Source organism: Mustela erminea, chromosome 20 (assembly GCF_009829155.1).
Source record: "Mustela erminea isolate mMusErm1 chromosome 20, mMusErm1.Pri, whole genome shotgun sequence".
In the NCBI taxonomy this organism is placed as follows: domain Eukaryota; kingdom Metazoa; phylum Chordata; class Mammalia; order Carnivora; family Mustelidae; genus Mustela; species Mustela erminea.
Window position 1 is genome coordinate 5528392 of NC_045633.1, and position 20241 is coordinate 5548632.

Genomic DNA, 20241 nt, shown 5'->3' on the forward strand with positions numbered 1-20241 from the left:
CTCCTGGGCCTGGGGAGCTGTAGGGATGAGGCAGAGCCAGGAAGGCCGGTGAGGCAGACGTGTGGGAGAGGGACGGTGCCTGTGAGAACGGGAGCCACACCTCGGGGCTGGGCTGCAGGGAAGGAGCAGTGTCCCCCAAGAACTTGCAGGGGACGAGCACAGCGGGCAGGAGGCCCTGGGAAGGCCCCATGGGGAGGCAGGAGGAGAGTGGCCAGGCAGAGGGCGGCGGGGGGGCGGGGGGGAAGCCACAATCAAAGGGGGTTTTGCAAGAAGGGCGGGTGGACAGTGGACGAACCAGGAGGCGCTTAGCAAGTAGGGCGACCGGGAAATGCTGCAGGGTATTTTTCAATTGTTCAAAATCTATTGAAAAGTTCCTTCATAGGGGCTTTTCTGTCTCATCTGTCACCAGGTGATGTGGGCAAACGTCAACAGTCGATTCTGAAATGGACTGTAGTGTTGGTTTATATTCTTCAGCTGTGAAAGGGGAATACAATTCACCGGCAAACATTAAAAGCAAACACTGAATGACCAGGGTTTAATTTTCAAATCCTTACGGCCGAAGTGTTTGCGTTTGTGCTGTGTGCTTTCCCCCTGGCGACTCTGGGAGAGCTCCTCCTAATCTCTGAGCTGCCTGTCTCCGTTCCCAGGGTCCCGCGGTGTCACAGCGCGGCCGGAGTAAGGTCAGATTCAAGCGACCCAGAGCCCGAGCACAGCGAGGCGGTGGAAGAGCAGCGGGAAGAGCGGACCTTCCGGGGCACCCGCGTGGCTCAGGGGGTTCAGCCTCTGCCTTCGGCTCAGGTCATGACCTCAGGGTCCTGGGATCGAGCCCCACCATCGGGCTCTCCGCTCGGCGGGGAGCCTGCTTTCCCCTTTCTCTCTGCCTACTTGTGATCTCTCTCTCTCTGTTAAGTAAATAAATAAAATCTTAAAAAAAAGAAAGAAAGAAAGAAAGAAACGACCTTCCAGTACAGAAGGTCACGACATTAGGATCTGGGGTGGGGGAATGGGTGACACAGGTGAAGGGGAACAAAAGCATACTTTTCGCGAGGAGCACTGAGCCGGGGACACTGATCACCGCACTGTACGCCTGACACTCACGTAACACTGTATCTTAATTACACTGCAGTAAAAAAGAGGTTAAAAAAAATATCCTGGTTCTTAACATTCCCATGAATCACTTGTTTTATCCTACAATCCACATGAAATCGTTTCAAAACTACAATGGCATTACTACTAGCAATAAAATGACTGGACAAAGTTAAAAATTCCTTTTTAAGCTCTAAGAAAAATAATAAAGCAGTCAGCTCTGGGGGCGGGGGATGGGAAGTATGAAGAATGCTAAGGGCCTCAACTTTCACAGCAGCTCCACGAGCACCAGCAGCTCCGCAACATGGAAGGGTGACTAACCCAAAACAAGGACCCTGGCCTCCTAACAGTTTTCATAATCCTTTCCGTGCAACTTTGGAGAGAACTTCTGGGCGCTGACACCTTTTGTCGGGAGGAGCCTGCTATCTCAGGCTCCGCGACTCCTTTCACTTCCTGTCTCCCTTTTCTAGTCAAGTTCAAATAAATGTTATATTGTATATATTTTGGTTTTTAAAAAAACAGCACGTGTAGCCCAGTTCCATTTCTTCTACAGATCTACCTGCCCAGTGGTGCCCATCCGGCCGTCCAGCCGTCCAGAAGAGGCGTCTAGGGGATAAGTACCACACGTTCGTGGCATTTCTACGTTGTGGGATTCTGAAGGGATTTACTGCTTTTTTCATTGTACTATCCTGTATTGCCTGAATTTCTGAAAAGGAGTGTGTGCAATTTTTACTTTAAAAAACTCTCATTCCTCTTAAAAAATGAGAATCACAGAGAAAAAGAAAACCAGCAATCATTAAGCATGCACACTGTGGCAGCTGTAGGGCTAAGTCCCATCGTCTATGAAATGTCATGTAATCCTCACACATCTGCATGGTCAGAATCAGTGTGTCCCCATCTAATGAGGCTGACACAGGAAGCCAGGCCGATGGGACCGTGTCAGGGACGTCATTTCTCCAGTTTCGCCCACCCCCGCCACTGTCCGCCCCCCGCCAGAAACACAGATCTGACTGCAGCAGATCGCATGGCATTCTGTGGGAAAATCCACTGTCCAACCCCACTGTTTCACGGATGGGGTTTCTGAGATCCAGAGAGATCCACAGACTGGACCCAGGTCATACAGTGAAGAAACGAGTGCCCCTCGAGCCCTGGTCTTATATGCTTTCCAGAAGGCAGCAAGAAGCAAAGAACTTGTAATGATGCCTTATGGCTTCTTGCTGCCTCCTAAAAAGGATCCCCCAGTTATTAAAGGCCCACAACTGGATCCTTCTCAAAATCCCAGCCCAGAAATCCAAACGTCAGTGAAGAGACCAGAGCCACGGGAGTCAGAGCAGGTAGAGATCTGACTGATGGGTAATCCCTTAAAGGAGTCAGGACAAGCAGAAAAGGGTATAAGGTGAGGGAAGGGAGGCGCCCCGGGAACAGCCAGAGAGCAAAGCCATCAAGGACAGAAAACAGCAGCCCCCTCAAACCCCCATCAAAATCACCAGATCAGATCTGGTAAGACACTCTCCTGGGCAAAGTTCCAGAACTAATGCTCATGAAAAGAATGCAATCTCACGGCACAATTAGCTCCTCTGACCTGCCCCAACCTATCCAGTGGCACATAATCTGCCTCACTTCTCCCGCAGAGGGCACAGCTACGCTGCTCCGAAAGGTGAAAGTTAATCAAGCAATAATAATCATCCCAGGAAGCAGGATGAAAATAAGGCATCACAGTGACTCCAATTAAGATAAGACATTCTTGCTAAGCAGTGAGTTGCAAGGGAACAGTGAGTCTGCACGGTGGGACTTCCAAGTCAGGAGAGTTAGAGAGCTTCCTCCTAAAGCTCCTGGGGGCCAGGCGGGGTGGGGGTGGGGGTGAGGGGAGGAGCCGGGGCCCAACAGGGGGATGTCTGCGGTCCGTGGGAAACTCACGTCCATCTTGGAAACGAGTAGCAGCTGCTGTTTGATGCGCAGGAACACGGAATCGAAAGCCAGCTGGTGGGCCTGCTGGTTAAGGCGAGTCAGGGCCGTGCGAGACGCAGACAGCAGGTTGTGGTTACTGGACCCTTTTTCCTAAGACGAGATAATGCAAAAAAATATTAGGGCCTGGCTCTAACCAAGGCGATCAGCTCGTTCAACATTTTGAAAAGCCCCTGAAAGGAAAAAACTGAGGTGGTGGTTCAGTACAGCAGTGGTTCCCAAGTCCGACTATGCCCCAGCACCCCCTGTGGAAGATGCGGGATTATAGATGCACTCAGAGCTACTGAATCAGAGCCCAGCAAGGTTCTGGGGTGTAGGGAGCATTTTAGCTCACTTTTTCATGTAATTCTGATGCATCTGCTAACACAAGCTCAGGGACTGGCAGTTTAGGAAAAAATTAACTGGTGAGTGTCCCTCAGGGATAGAGGCAGAGGGAGAAAATGATCAGAAGTGTCAGGTATAAACAAGACTGAGGGACAGGAGCCTGACCTCCCAGCGAGGTCAGCTCAGTCACACTCGGTCGTACGGCAGACTACGCACAATCTACATGAGTTCCAAGGAATTCCAAACAGCCTGAGAAAATACAGAGGTGGAAAATGTAACCTTAGTTTTGCTATTATAAATGAGCCGATTACAACAAACTAAACCAGATCAGCAATAAAGATAAACAGAGTTGCTTTAACCTAATCACGGAAACACGGATGAATGAACCTGCACAACTGTTTTAAGTGTTTGTCAAGCTCTAGTGCAGCCAACTGGCGGGCCAAAGTGCACGGCGATGGGGAGACCGTGTGAGGGCAGATGAAGGCGCAGACACGTCCAGAGGCTCACTGGGCCGTCACCCCCAGAGCTCAAGGCCCACCAGGACACGATGAGATGGCATTTGGTTTCAAGGGAAGGGCAATGTCTCCTCTGCCTATCACCAAGACAGGTCGGGGGATGGTTCTGGAAAGGATGCTACAGTCCACTTAGGATCTTGGGGCCATTCATAGGTTGTTGTGTGGTTCACTCCACGTGTTGGGAGGTTCTTCCATCCCTGGAGCCCCAAGGCGCCCAGAGCTCAAAGAGCAGCACTGTGATAGGCATACCAAGAGCTTAAGCTAAAGGGATGGCCAGAAGGGAACACTTAACCTCAGGTCCTCCTACTGCCACGAGGAGGATCGATTTCCCTCCTGGCAGGGTTGGGGGCCTCCTTTGGGGGTTCTCCCCACTAGCGGGCAGTCCACAGTGTAGTCCCCTCTCTGCCACTCAGTAACAGGGGCCTGTCCCTGCCCTGGAGTCAGGGGCTCCCCAGCCATCCTCCTGGCAAATCTGACTCTGGAGGGCAGTACGGCAAGCCCATCGCCACACACCTGAAGTCATGCTGTCCATGAGGGCTCTACTGCCTTCCGTCAGTAATAAAGCTCCACTTCTCCAACTCCCACACCTATACGTCCATTCGTTCCCACCCAGTTTAGTTTGTTAGCTCCTTAAAACGCAACATAAACGAGACCGAGAGGAGGCAGTAGGGCACACGGCAGACTGCGGTCCACACGCAGAGCCGAAAAGCCTGGATCGGGGAACGGGTGACAAGAATGCCATCAGTCTGGTCTCATACCTTGAGGGTATATAGTATTTCCATTAAACTGGCATATTCAGCAGGGTTATCCTTCTGGAGGTAATTATATTCTTGCCATGGGTTCTTGGCAGAGCTCTTCTTGTCTGTCAAGATGCTATCCTGAAACCCGGCCAGGCTCCGAGGGCTGTAGGAGTCAGAGAGATACTTGCCAGCTGTAGACAAAATCCTGAAATGAAAGTGATGACCATTACGCCCTGAGCTATTTGTACGGAACCTTCCTCTGGGAGCATTCAGTTTGCTCCTTCCTAAATCCCAGGATATCCTGATGAGGGAGACTGATTTCGGGTCCATTTGCTAATAAAAGGAAGACATCCCACACCGCTGAGGAACAAGCTGGACCTCGGGTGCACACGAGACCCCAGGTGCTTTTAGTTCCTATTTAACACTCAGTCCACCAGCACCTGCCACCTTCCTAACGTGACAGACAGCCTACATAGGGGCCGTCGTCAGTTTATTACGATCTGGGACACTGTGCATTTTCTGTGCAGCACTTTCTGGCTCCGCGGGCATCACCATCTGGAATGAAGCCATGGGGAGCCACCGGCAGCGGGGGAGCCGGTCGTGGGAGAGTGGGGACAGCAGCTCGAAGCACGCCGCTAGCCACATGACTCACCGTCACACGACTGGGCCGGTGTGGGGTTCGTGTTCACCTGCCCTGTATAGTTTACTTTTGTGGTTTAGGTGCCACAGAGAGCTCTACTCTGTCCCGTTTCTCAGGAAGAAAAAACGCCTGGAGAACGTTCCAGGTGACGACCAACCTCTAGGGCTGTACCTCTATCTTCTCTTTCCGCCAAGGCCGAGGACGGCCTTCCCTGACAGATGCTGCAAAGCCTCTGCTGTCCTCCCTGAGCACAGCTGGACCGCCCAGAACCAGGTGAACATACGCAGGACCGTCCCACGTGTGGCTGACTCCCCGACCCCTCCTTGACCATAACATGTTATGAAAAAGGATCGCCCTGGCAGCTTTCTGGTTGAACTCACTTTTTAAAAAAACAAGTCCAGTGAAACCTGTCAAGGCACACGTTTACCTACAGACAAACGAACGCGTTTATAGCACCTTCCTGGGGAGCCACAGCCGACACAAGCGGCCGCCTGTCTCTGCCACTAAGCTATGGTTCTCCCTGATGCTTAAGCCTCCAGGTCGCTTCAGCTGGGTCTCTTCTCTGCCAAACCGCGGCCTGTTCCTGCCATCACCCTTTCTTCCAAGCCTTCACGATCTGTGAGGACCAAACAGGGTGTTCTTCCCGTCTAAATTGCAAGCACGGAGCACAGGGCCTGGCCCATGGGGGCTGACCCTGGGTTTGGTGAGCAAGAAGCTGAGAGCTGCCTCTGGGAAATCAGCTCCCCCTGTTAGGTCACAGTCATTTGTGCCTCCCCTGGGTCATCTAGGAGGAGACTGGCACTAGTATGCCATCCACGCTGAAGAAAAATAGGTATGTCAGGAATGTTTTAAGTATTAAAGATTACAGTTTAAAATGTTAGAACAGTGTGCTCTAAAATAAGAACCAGGGCACCTGAATGGCTCCGTCGGTTAAGCGTCTTGCCTCTGGCTCACGTCATGATCTCAGGGTCCTGGGATCGAGCATTTCCCTCTCCCCCATGCTCGTGCTCTCTCTCTTGCTATCTCTCTATCAAATCTTTAAAAAAAAAAAATAAAGTGAGAACAAAAAAAAAAAAAAAAAAAAAGGCAGAATCGGTTCCAACTCCCAAGGAATGAACCATATCTCTTCCTCCCTAGTCTCCTCTTAGATGAACTAATCATCAGACTCAGATTTCCTAGGATGTGTGTTCACTAGTACTATGAGCTAAACCTTACTGAAATGAACACCTGATTTCTACACTCACAAAGAAATGTTCTCTCATTGCTGGAACAGGAGACAGCAGATAAGTAAACAGTCCTCACCCTCAAGAAGCTCACGGATTAAGGGGGGAGTCCGACCTGCACTAATGTGCTAACGAGTGTTCAGGGAGACAGCAGTGAGCACGCACAGAGGAGGGAACCCAATGTCACACTTGCAACCACTTCAACTCATCTCCCTTCACGGGAGGTTGTTACCCACTTCTTTACAAGCCATGGAAACTTGTAAATTTACACTGGATCCCCCAAACCTGATTTTCCCATTAAACTGTCCCACGAAGACCTTTTCCCAGTGAAACCATCACTGTGCAATGAAAGTATAGAGGAGTCATGTCTATCTCTCTGTAGCTCACCTGACTTGCCCAGTGCACCAGAAAGTCCTCCAGTGGCACTCAGCCCATACATCACAAAACGATCCTTTTCTGCAAGGAAGTGATCTTAAGAGCCCCAAAGCCAATGCCACTCTTGTTGCCAAAGTAATCTAGAGTGTTCTGAGCTACTGCCTTTGTCACCTTGAGGGGTGGTGGGAGGCGTGGTCCTTGGGCCGAGGGAGTCTGGGTTCTGCAGGGGAGATTGAGGGGAGATTGAGAGGCAGATAAGATAAGCTTTATAAGCAGCTGCCACACCTGTGCCTCCCCGATGGGAACACAGATGGTGACTGTCGCCATTTTCCCTTTCCAGGCTCAGTGCTTCCAAGAATGATGTCACCTCTTAAAGAAGCTCCCCTGGATACGCCCGGTCCCTTCTCATCTCATGCCAAAGCTTGGGTCAGAGTTTCAGCTTCTCTGGGCTGCAAAATGCTGATAGAGAGGCTCATCCTTTACCACTACCGGGTCAACTTCCTAACCAGACCCTTCCCTTCCTCTAAGAATGTAATATTCACCTTCACTACAAGATTGAGGAAAGCCTGTATGTCCTGACATGGAAAGATGTCTGCCGTACACAGGCAGAGGAACCCAAGTCCAGGGTGGGACACTAATCTGTGAGAAAGACGGTGTGGGCAGTGCAGGGCTGACACACTCTGGACGGCTCAGCTCACGTCCACGTTCGAATCCCTGCCTCGTGGTCCCGTGACCTCAGACGCAGCTATTTCCACAGATCATTTCTTTCACTTAAATTACCACCTGTGCCAGACTTGATGCCTCAATGTTCCTTCATTTGTAAAATTACAGACGGATAGTACCTACCTCTTTGGTCACTGGGAGGATTAAAGATTTAATTCCTGGAAAGTCCCTAATATCAGAGCTCAATAAATATTATAGGTGGGGGCAGATGTTAATAATGTTTCTTCTAGAGAGAATATTGAGGGTGAGTGGTTTCCCTTTTTATTTCATACACTCGTGAACTGTTCTCATTTTTGCCATGAGCTAGGGCCAGGCTAGAATTACTACTGAACTTGAGAAAGTAAGAAGTGGTATGCCTTTCCTTTAAACATAAATGTTACACTTTCAGCTCTTCCCAGGAGTCCTCGAACACTCGGGCCCACTCGCCGTCCACTACAGGCGCCCTTCACCACGTGTGCGTGTGCGCATGTCGGCATGAGTGTGTGCGGGGGGGTTATGTTCACGGCGTTTATATTATTTACACACACTCCACTATGCACCTGTGCTGCTTGGGTTCTACTCCGCCCGGCTCCGGAGTTCCGGTCAGCAGCAGCTGCCCGTTCTACCCCGCAGCGAGACACTGCCCAGAACGGGAACCACTGTGGGACATGGTGAACCTGAAGACAGTCCCTGGGCTCAGAAATGAAAGAAGACAGAATGTGGCGGGACGGAGAAAGAGCTGCCTTGGAGCACTGACTGCACTCCTCAGCCCCTCACCCCACTTTCCACCAGGCGGCTGTGTCACCGCGCACAGCCCACCCCACACGGACCAGGGCCAGAAATTCCCTCCCACCCACATCACTTTAGGACAATAAGGAAGTACCCAAGAAAGAGGCGACGGGGCTGCTGCTAGGCCCTCAGACAACCGTACAAAATGGACTTCTTCCCCCCAACTCCCGGAGAACACAGAAATCATTGGTTCCAAGGAATTGACAGATTTAGATGGAAAAAGGAAGGAGGGAGATCTGGGAGGCTGGAGCCCTCTGAGGGGAAAACCAGTTTGAACGGGATGACCTCAGGGCAAAGGAAACCCCGGCAGGTATCAGAACAGAGAAAGGAGGGGAAGAAACTTTTCCTAGGGCTGACCCCGGAAATCCTCCTTTGACACAGACTGCCCTTGGCAGCACAGAATTCCACTGCAGAACCCAGAAGGCTGGCGAGTGAATCCCGATTCTGCGGGCTGCCCCAGGGCCTTCACCACTACCTATAATGCTGCTTCTATGGAGAAACTTTAGAGTCCCAGTAATTCACTTACAAACAAGCAGTGGGAACCCAGCCCATTTATAATTTGGAGACAACGCGTATGGTCTCATTTGGGCTGTAACTTCCATATCTAACAAAAACTTTGTGACCACTGCCAAGGAGCTCAGAGCCTTATCTTTTTCAGGTGCTCAGTAAATGTTTAATGATGACATAATGACACTTTGTATCTAGGTACAGACAGTCCTCGGGCCTGTGACTTTCACATTTGACCGTATGTCGTCATTGTGTGCTGTATCAGGTTCTTCCCCAGCCAGGATCCCGGGGAATCGCCCACAGCTCTGGCCTACCTGTTTGCTAGCTGCTGCTCGAAGTCCCCACACTGCCGCAAGAGCTCGCCACAGGTGGCTATTATCCTAAACAAAACAAAACAAAAGCACTTCAAGTTCAAGTATCTGGAATGTTGACATTTACCGGACAAATACTGTCTCATTCATAAACATTCTAACTATTCACTCCTTTTGGGGGTGCTGGGTTCTGGAGAAGTGGTTAACCATTGGACAACTACCTGACATGTCTCACTAATCAGTAATTCGTGGAGAAGGGAAACTCGACTTCGCTCTAACAGCCTCGAGACCTCTCTGCTGGGAATTGGGAGTTCTGTGCCACACATCTCAAATAATCTTACATTTCCCAAATACTGAGGTGTGCTTTGGGGCTTTGTCCTTAATAAAATGGGTTGGAAATAGTTCATATCTAAAATTAAAAATGGGCACCTGGCAGGCTCAGTCTCAGAAGAGCATGTGACTCGATCTTGGGGTAGTGAGTCCGAGCCCACCTGGGGTGCAGAGACTACTTATATTTAAAAGCTTTAAAAAATAAAATAAAATAAAATTTAGAAATCAGCAATACATTTAAAAAATCATTCACCACAATCAAGTGGGATTATTCCGGGGATGCAACAGTGGTTCTATACTTGCGAATCAGTCAACCTGATACATCACATCCACAAGAGAGAGCATAAAAATCATACAAGCATCTCAAGAGATGCGGAAAAAGCATCCAACAAAGTACAACATCCATTCATGACAAAAACTCTCAACAAAGTCGGTTTAAAGGGAACATACATCAACATAATAAAGGCCATATATGAAAAAATGAAAAACACACAGCTAATATCATCCTCAATGGGGCAAAACTGAGAGCTTTTCCCCTAAGGATCAAGACAAGGAGGGCGGACAGCGGCGGCGCGCACTGGCGTAGACACTCTCGGGCCATGGTGGTGGTGGCACCCGTGCAGAGCCCGGCTGCCGGGGCCCCCAAAGTGCTGCTTCTGTCCGGCGAGCCCGCTGCCGCTGCCACCGCCACCGGAGCCCCAGCCGGACGGGCTCTGCCACTCATGGTGTCGGGCCCGCGAGGGGCCAGCCCCGAGGCGGCAAGCAGGGGGCCGCCCCAGGCACGCAAGCGACAGCGCCTCACGCACCTGAGCCCCGAGGAGAAGGTGCTGCGGAGGAAACTGAAAAACAGAGTAGCAGCCCAGACTGCCAGAGACCGAAAGAAAGCTCGAATGAGTGAGCTGGAACAGCAAGTGGTAGATTTGGAGGAAGGGAACCAAAAACTTTTGCTAGAAAATCAACTTTTGCGAGAGAAAACTCATGGCCTTGTAGTTGAGAACCAGGAGTTAAGACAGCGCTTGGGGACGGATGCCCTGGTTACTGAAGAGGAGGCGGAGACCCAGACCAAGGGGAATGGAGCGAGGCCGGCGGCCGGGTCTGCTGAGTCCGCGGCAGGTGCAGGCCCAGTTGTCACCCCTCCAGAACATCTCCCCATGGATTCTGACAGCGTTGACTCTTCAGACTCAGAGTCTGATATCCTGTCGGGCATTCTGTTCAACTTGGATCCAGTCATGTTCTTCAGGTGTCCTTCCCCAGAGTCTCCCAGCCTGGAGCAGCATCCAGAAGCCCACCCAGAAGGACCCAGTTCCTTACCAGCCTCCCCTTCTCCCTCACTGGGGACGTCATCAGCCAAGCTGGAAGCCATTAATGAACTGATTCGTTTTGATTAAGTATACACCAAGCCCCTAGTCTTAGAGATACCCTCTGAGACACAGAGCCAAGCTAATGTGGTAGTGAAAATTGAGGAAGCACCTTTCAGCCCCTCAGAGAAAGATCACCCTGAATCACTGTCTCAGTGAAGGAAGAACTTGGTAGAAGATGACTTCACTCCAGAGCTGGGCACCTCAGATCTACTTTCATCCAGCCACTGCCTGAAGTCATCTTCCTGTCTACTGGATGCTTATAGTGACTGTGGATATGAGGGCTCCCCTTCTCCCTTGAGCGACATGTCCTCTCTGCTTGGTGTAGACCATTCTTGGGAGGACACTTTTGCTAATGAACTCTTTCCTCAGCTGATTAGTGTCTAAGGAATGATCCAGTGCTGTTACCCTTTTCTTTTGACCATTATACTGCCTGGAAGATAGCAAAGAAGCCTGTGCTTCATTTAAAAAAGCCAAAGTAGAGGGTGTACAGTGCTAGGGAATTCCCTTAAAGTATTTGTCTGTTAAACTGTATAGGTCATCCCAAGTATTGTCTTTGTCATCCAGCAGTCCAAGGTACTCAGATACATTACTACAATCCAGAATTACAGTTTTTGAGGTTGTACCCTTAAGGGCAGTAGTCTGCCCTAAAATTCTTACGTAAGGGTCATCAGACAAGCATCTTAGACATGAAATTTATGAGTGGCCCTTTAACATTTCTTTTACTCCTTCTTGGCATCCCAGGCTTGCCTCCAATTTTAAGTCCTTTAGTTTGCTTCTGCAAGCAGAGAACCTACCTGAGGGGGCTCCTTTCCCTCATGTACAGTTCACGTAAAGATCAAGAATCTTGTGTAAAACTATGGAAATTTACTGAGTAAATGCTTGATGGAATCTTTCCCTGCTAGTGTAATTTTTGGAAGGTGCTTTCTCCATTTATTTAAAACTACCTGTGCAATTAAAAAGTGCAATGCAAAAAAAAAAAAAAGACAAGGATGACCACTCTACCCACTTTCATTCAACATAGCACTGGGAAGACCTAGCCACCGCAATCAGACAAGAAACAGAAATAGAAGGCATCCAGACTGGTAAGGACAAGGTGAAGCTTTCACTATTTGCAGATGACATAATATAATATAGAGAACCCTAAAGACTCCACCAAAAGACCACTAGAACTGATTAATGAATTCCATTAAGTCAGTGGATACAAAATCAGTGTACAGAAATCTGTTGCATTTCTTGCACTAATCATGAAGAAGCAGAAAGTGAAAATTTCCAACTGCACCAAAAATAATAAAACACTTAGAACTAAAAACCAAACAGACAAAAAGACCTATATTCTGAAAACTATAAAACACTTATAAAAGGAACTGAAGATGATACAAATGGAAAGAAGTTTTATGCTCATAGTTGGAGGAGTCAATATTGTTAAAATGTCCACACTACCCAAGGCAATCTACAGATTTAATCCAATCCCTATCAAAATACCAACAGCATTTTCACAGAACTAGAACAAACAACCTAAAATTCATATGGAACCATAAAAGACCCTGAATATAGCCAAGGCAACCCTCAGAAAGATGAACAAAGCTGGAGAGATCGTAATTCCAGATTTCAAGATACATCAGAGTCATCCAAATAGTACGATACTGGCACAGTAACAGTGACTAATCACCAGAACAGAATAGAGAGCTCAGAAATAAACCCACACATATATGGTCAATTAATCCTCGACAAAGGAGGCGAGAATAAACAATGGGGAAAAGACAGAATAAATAAACATCTTCAACAAATGGCGTTGGGAAAACTGGACAGCCCCATGCAAAACAATGAAACCGGACTACTTCCTTACACCACACGCAAAAATAAATTCAAAATGGATTAAAGCTTAAATGTGAGGCCCAAAACCATAAAACTTCCAGGAGAAAATACAGGCAGTGTTTCTTTGACATCAGCCATAAACACATTTTTCTAAATATGTCTCCTCAGGCAAGGGAAACAAAAGTGAAATTTAACTATTGGGACACCACCACCAAAATAAAAAGCTTTTGCTTTTTGCGAAGGAAACCACCAACAAAACATAAAGGCAATCTACTGAATGGGACAAGATGTTTGCAAATGATATATCCGATAAGGGGTTAACATCCAGAGTATATAAAGAACGTATGCAACTCAACACCAAAAAAATGAAATAATCCAATTAAAAAATGAGCAGAGCAGATTTTTCCAAAGACGGACAAACGGCTAACAGACACATGAAAAGACGCTCAACATCACTATCATCAGGGAAATACAAATCAGAATCACAAGGAGGTATCACGTCACACCTGTCAGAATGGCTACGATCAAAAATAAAAGAAATAATAAGCATTGGAACACCGGGGTGGCTCAGTCAGTTAAGCATCCAACTACTGATTTCGGCTGAGGTCATGATCTCAGGGTCGTGAGACTGATCCCCGCGCATCAGGCTCTGGGCTCAGCCCAGAGCCTGCTTAAGGTTCTCTCTCCTCCTTCTGCCTCTTCCCCCAACTCACGCTCGCTCGCTCTCTCTCTCTCTCTAAAAAATCGGAAGAAAGGAAGGAAGGAAGAAAGAAAAGGAGAGAGAAAGAAAGGAAGGAAGGAAGAAAGAAGTACTGGTGAGGAGGTGAAGGAAAAGGAACCCTCTTGCACTGTTGGTGGGAATGCAAACTGGTGCAGCCACTCTGGAAAACAGTACGGAGCTTCCTAAAAAAATTAAAAACAGAATTACCATATGCTCCAGTAATGTCACTATTGGGTATATATCAAAGAAAACAAAAACCCTAATTCAAAATATATACCCATCCCTAAGTTGACTGCAATGTTATTTACAATAGCCAAGATACAGAAGCATAAATGAATGGACACAGTGTGTGATACACAGATCGACAATGGACTCAGCCATAGAAAATGAGATCTTGCCATTTGTGATCACATGAATGAACCTAAAGGTATTATTCTAAGTGAAGTAAGTCAAAGACAATTGACCGTATGATTTCACTCACACGTAGATTTTAAGACACAAAGCAAAACAAAAGAGACAAATAGACTCTTGAGTACAGAAAACAAACGATGACGGGGGGGGGGGGGGGGGGATTGGTGAAACAGAGAAAGGGGGTTTAAAAAAATTAAGTTAAAATTTAAAAACCAAAAGTCATTACTTAGTATTTGTTAGATGTCTGCTATTTGCAAGGCAAAGAAAACTGGTTTTAAGCTGTGTCTCTCTCTGATCCCATGAAAGGCAGATGAAGAGTAATCCATTTGGCTTCTCAGAGGTAAGACTGAATGACCGTCATACCTTTACTTAATAATCTTTTAATTTTCAAGTAATTTTATGCGAGGCCCTGAAGTCCAGCGACCGAGTCCTTCAACACCAAACTATAAATGTCAGGACAAATCCAAGGATTAAAAACATCTTAAGTCTAGTTAATTTTTAACTTCTCTACAAGTGCCTATCCATCACCAGGGTATCTAGGCATTCCATCATAAGAAAGGTTTATGAGAAAATGAAATATTCCACTTTCCACTTGCCTTGAGTGCAACAGAATAACCTTGTATGTAGTATTTTCCAGTGTACCAAGCCACACATGCTAGGGGGATACAGTTAGCATCGAGAACATTAAATTTCATCCCCCAAAATTAGAAGTCCAGATCAGAGCCCATGAAGAAATTATCCGAATGGCCCTGGGAGGTGCTGGATCTGCTCTGATTAAAGACAGCTTTCAGGGGTGCCTGGGTGGCTGAGCTGGTTGGGCATCTGACTCCTGGTTTCAGCTCAAGTCATGATCTCGGGGTCATGGGATTGAGCCCGGAGTTGGACGCCATGCCATGGGGTCTGCTTCTCCCTCCCCCTCTGCCCCTGGCCTCACTTTCTCACTCCCTGACAGAGAATAAATCAATCCTTTAAAAAAAAAAAAAAAAAGAAAGAAAGAAAGAAAGAAAAAAAGACAGCTCTCAGAGGATCTGGACGTGCTCTGGTGTGGACCACCACACTGAGAACTCCAAGCGTCGGAGGCACCCTGCACACACTACCTAGGCCAGGGGTCAGGCAAGAGGGCGAAGGTCAACCGCCCTCTTCAGAATGTACAACCATGAAGACTGGTTTTAAGGAAAAGAAATTCTGGGTTGTCGTTTATCTCAGCCTAAGAGTAGAGCAGCTGTCCCACGTGGTAGCAGAGCAGCGGCACAAGAGAACGTACGGCCAGGCTGGCGGGGACTTCAGCGACCAGCGCCGGGGAGATGATACGAACCCATTGCTTCTAGGGCTTCCAGGGTTTAGGTGATGTTAGAAATCTGGATTATGTTAAATCTGGATTATGTTAAATCTGGTTTATAAATGTGGACAACAAACCCCAAATTTTGTAAATGATGCGATCAAACCACATCCATAGGTCAGGTCTGGCCATAGGCCAGCGGTCTACACTTTCTGGCTGGACCTTCTCAAGGGCCAAACCCTTGCAGGCCACTGCTGATCACACTCCCACCAGGGCTCAGGGCTTGGGGCAAAGGGGGTCTATCTATTGGCCCACAGGTCACAGGGGCTACCCCAGGATCTAGCCATCAACCACCACTTGGAAGAGTGACCACAAAGCCTGTTATGAACTCTAACATGGTCCTTTAAGGCCAGATAATGTTGCCTTACCACTTAGAGGTATGGCGTTTAGATTTAAAAAACAAAACCTGGGATCCCTGGCTGGCTCAGTCAGTGGAACATGTGACTCTTTATCTCGGGCTTCTGGGTTTGAGACCCAAGTTGGGTGTAGAGATTACTTAAAAAAAAAACTTACAAAAAATTTAAAAAATTTTAAAAATAATAAAAATAGGATCTAATCAGCTACATATTTTCTAAAATATAAGTTCCAAGTTATTTTAGCCTGAAAAAATTATAGGCTAAGGGGAAAATAAATCTCAAGCCAAATATAAAAAAATATAAGTCACCTAAGGAGATGAGGCATACACAAAGACTAAAATGCTTTAACAGTGAGGGGGGGTCTCTCTGGGCTGCTGTTGTCGCTGCTGCTGTTTTTAATTGGCTTGTTTTTAGAGTTTGCTTTAAGATTATTTATTTATTTATTTGACAGAGATCATAAGTAGGCAGAGAGGCAGAGAGTGAGAGGAGGAAGCAGGGCCAATGCAGGGCTCAATCCCAGGACCCTGGGATCATGACCAGGCACCCCTAGAGTTTGCTTTAAAAAAAAAGAAAGCAGTGAGGGAAAAAAAAAAAATGAACCCCTTAAAAGCACGCTCATCAGGGGCGCCTGGGTGGCTCAACAGGTTAAAGCATCTGCCTTCAGCTCAGGTCATGATCTCAGGGTCCTGGGATCGAGCCCTGCATCAGGCTCTCTGCTCAGCGGGGAGCCTGCTTCCCCCCTTCTCTCTCTGCCTGCCTCTCTACCTACTTGTGATTTCTGTCTGTCAAATAAGTAAATAAAATCTTTAAAAAAAACAAAACAAAACAACGCGCTCATCAATTTTACGTATTCTATAATGCATGTTTCTGCCTACTACATGGGGCACACATTTAAGTTACAGCCCTCATTTTTACCTGATGGAATTCTGAAAAGCTGTCCAATCTTCTTGAAAAAGTGAGTTGGGAGGAATATCATCGAGCTTACACTTCTTTCGTATTGACTGGAGAGTACTGGTGAAATCAGACACGTACCTATGCGGAAAGAAAAAAAAACCCGACAGGGATGTCAGCATAAACTCCTCGGCTCTAAAGACACCTGGAATCATGTGGCTTTGGGAAAAGGGCTAAGGACCCTGAGAGCATCTTTAGAGGCCTGTAAAATCTGACCACAGCAGGGTCTTCTCTGTAGGGCCGGACCATCTTTTTCACCTGGAAGGGAGATTTAAGAGCGGTGCTCAAGACGAGACAGAAGGAGAGAGCCACTAAGACAAAGATTCTGGTGACCCACCAGGTGAGAGGTGGTGCTGAGAAATGACTCCCTGGCCCAAAGAACTATCCTGACATGTCACAGGCCCATGATGATACCTGACCGCCACCGAGCACACTGTAAGGCAGCTCACCAATGCACAGGGTACTCTTGCAGGATTCCCGGCCCCCTCCCAGCCCTCCAGTTTAGATTAAACAGCCAAGCTCCACAGCAGGCAGGTTCCCGGCTTGAATGGCACAGGATGTGAAATGGATTCGAAGCTGAGGCATCCCCCCCCAGGCTGCTGTCTGCTCCCCCAGACCCCAGCTGCTTCCCTGCCCAGCAGGCAGCCCAAGTACAAGTCCATCGCTTCTTTCCTGTGTGTGTTTAATGTGTGTGCTGTCACCAGGTTAGAAGCTCCAGAGGAAGAGGGACTATGTCCTTGTGGCTCATAAGTGTCCCCAGGAAGGAGCACAGAGCTGGGAACAAAAGAGACACCTGGAAAGTTCCTGGATGAATGCAAGACTTGCACTGGGGCCCTGAGAAAGTATCTGGGTGTCTTTGGGACTGTTTTCTCATCTTTAAAATGGACTTAACGAATGGTGTCTTCTACATTGCCTCAAGGAATTGTGATGATCAAATAAATGAAATAGGGGTTTCTGGGTGGCTCAGTCGGTTAAGCGTCAGACTCTTGGCATCGGCTCAGGTCACAATCTCTGGGTCATGACGCTGAGCCCCACATCGGGCTCTACGCTCAGTGTGGAGTTTGCTTGTCCCTCTCCCTCCTCTCGAGCAAGCTTACTCTCTTTTGCGAATGAATAAATAAAATCTTTAAAAACTAAATAGATGAAATAATATATACAAAAGCTCTTTGAAAAGAATAAAAGGAAAGCTGCTGTGGGGTGGCGTTGTTTTCTGAGGCGTACACTTCCTGGAACAGGAACGAATGTGCGCACGTCCTTGAGAGGGTACGGTGAGGAGGACACAGGTAAGCAGGGTCTTATTCTCTGGAAACCACGAGGCTCCCTGAAAACCCAGGACATCTGTATGCATCCCAAGACGCCTGACCTTGCTCCCTTCCCAAACCACAAACCCTAAGTGAGGAAGGTGGGTTGTGCCCCGCAGGGCACAGCCCTGAAGTCAGCCTTCTTGGGGAGATCGGTCCTTGGTGGATGCGGAGGGGCCTCAAGGACCACCTGACAGAGGGATGCTGAGGAACATAATCATGCTTCAGCGGCAGGTTGAACAACTGGGCCACCACCCCGCGGCTATGACAAACGTGTCTTACAAGAGTGTGCGACCCGCCGCTGGACCTGCTTGGCAGCAGCTCATGGGTGTTCCCAGGTTGCAGAGTGGGCAGCAGAGCACTGGAGCGGGGGCGGGGGGGTCCCCCGTTCAGCCTCAGTGTGTATCACATCACATTTTCATCACATTTATGCCCAGATTTTCCAATTCTCTCTCATGATCAACATCTCCAGGTGTCTCCACCACGTAAGGGTCGCTGTGTTGGGGGCTTTAATTACCTGCTTTCACTTACTAGCCACGAACGCCATGGGGAGAGCCTCATCACTCAAAGAAAAGATGTCAGGACACCAAGACATCCCAAGCAGTAAGCATCAGAGCAGTGAGCCTGGCAGGGCTCCAACACCAGAGCCCACACTCCCGGCAGAGCTGGAAAGCCCCTGATTCTGAAACCCGTTCTCGCCTGTTATACCCTTCGACCTCACTCTGGTTCAAGTTAGGCCAGGCCCCTCCTACCTCCCCCGCATGCTCCGTCCTGCCGTCCCCAATACCCCTCCCTATGACTGAACGGTGTACCATCTCAACCCCGCTCAGGTGAGCTTCACACTGATTGTCCTCATTCTACAGACAGCAGCTGCTGGGGTAGCTTCCAGATCTTCCCTTCTCGAGGTGACCTAGTTTCACCATGGCCCCTCTCTACAGTTTGAATTTTTAATATAGATTTGTGTTATTTTTTTTTTAATGAAGTAATCTAAATAACCAACAGAAGAACTATCTCACTCACAACAGCTGAGAAGAGCAGGGGATAAGAGAGAGGAACAGGCTTATATACATTAGTTCCTCAAGATACAACAGTAAAGGATGGGGCGCCTGGGTGGCTCAGCGGGTTAAGCATCTGCGTTCAGCTCAGGCCATGATCTCAGGGTCCTGGGATTGAGCCCGATGTGCTCAGCGGGGAGCCTGCTTCCTCTTCTCTCCCTCTCTGCCTGCCTCTCTGCCTACTTGTGATCTCTGTCAAATAAATAAATAAAATCTTTAAAAAAAAAAAGATATAATAGTTAAGGTTGATTAAAAAACTCCTTTGAAGTACGGAGGAAAGAGCTGAATGTCTTCTTTTGAAAGAATAAAAGCAAAATGTTCAAAAGTGGGTATTTTGGGGTGCCTGGGTGGTTCAGTGGGTTAAAGCTTCTGCCTTCGGCTCGGGTCATGGTCCCAGGGTCCTGGGATCAAGCCCCGCATCAGGCTCTCCACTTGGCGGGGAGCCTGCTTCCTCCTCTCTCTCTGCCTGCCTCTCTGCCTACATGTGATCTCTGTCTGTCAAATAAATTAATCTTTAAAAAAAAAAAGTAGGTATTTTTTTTAGCAGAAAGACTAAGGGTGGGAGGAAGACTTTCACATTTTTATACCTTTACGTGTTTTTTAAAAATTACTCTAATGCAGGCGCCTGGGTAGCTCAGTTGTTAAGCGTCTGCCTTCAGCTCAGGTCATGATCCCAGGGTTCTAGGATCAAGCTCCAGATGGGGCTCCCTGCTCAGCGGGAAGCCTGTTTCTCCCTCTCCAGCTCCCCCTGCTTGTGTTCCTTCTCTTGTGGTCTCTCTCTCTCTCTCTCTGTCAAATAAATAAATAAATAAATAAATAAAATTTTTAAAAAATTACTCTAATGTATTATTTTTGTTATTTCATAATAAAATTTTTAGATCCCAATAAAAAAGTTCTTTCTACCCACAAGATCTTGGTTGGTGGTAGAGACAGAAATTGGCCAATTCTGTCCAATGAGACTTACTGCTCATACTCCTCTTTCTACGGGCACACATCTGGGTTTATCTGGTTACTCCTCGATCTGAGAGCAGTGCCTGTGTTCTTGGCGGCCCTAATGCCTCCACCTTGAGCTGCCCTCCGATGGTGCTGACCACCTGCTGCGGGGACTGAGAGCTCTGGCTCCACGGACCTCAGAGCTCACAGGGGCGTGCCCAGTATTTCTGGAATGACAAGAGCTCCCTGAACTTACTATAGGAAAACAGCATTCTGTTCAATTAAAAAAAAAAAAAATTCTTGTGGGACACCTGGGTGGCTCAGTTGGTTGAGCATCTGGCTCTTGATTGTGGCTCAGGTCATGACCTCAGGGTCATGAGATCAGGCCCCACGTCAGGATCCACGCTGAGTACAGAGCCTGCTTAAGATTCTCTCTCTCTCTCTGCTGCCCCTCACCCCACCCCAAGCCTGCACGCTCTCCCTCTCTCTAA

General features: G+C 48.1%; 2 protein-coding genes across 3 annotated transcripts in view; one reads left to right on the forward strand and one right to left on the reverse strand.

The window, feature by feature from the left end:
• COG7 (component of oligomeric golgi complex 7) overlaps positions 1-20241 on the reverse strand; it is an 81582-nt gene that overhangs the window by 16327 nt on the left and 45014 nt on the right. For both annotated transcript variants that reach the window (XM_032328084.1, XM_032328083.1), the window contains exons 10-13: positions 16426-16542; positions 9181-9246; positions 4649-4835; positions 3004-3144 (exon numbers count right to left, since the gene is read on the reverse strand). In XM_032328084.1, the coding sequence (XP_032183975.1) occupies positions 3004-3144; positions 4649-4835; positions 9181-9246; positions 16426-16542 (511 nt within the window). The remainder of the gene's footprint in view (positions 1-3003; positions 3145-4648; positions 4836-9180; positions 9247-16425; positions 16543-20241) is intronic.
• Positions 10070-11331, forward strand: LOC116581073 (X-box-binding protein 1-like). The gene is given in 2 exon segments (XM_032328089.1): positions 10070-10615; positions 10617-11331. Coding segments are annotated over 2 exon segments (774 nt in total). The 5' UTR covers positions 10070-10106; the 3' UTR covers positions 10882-11331.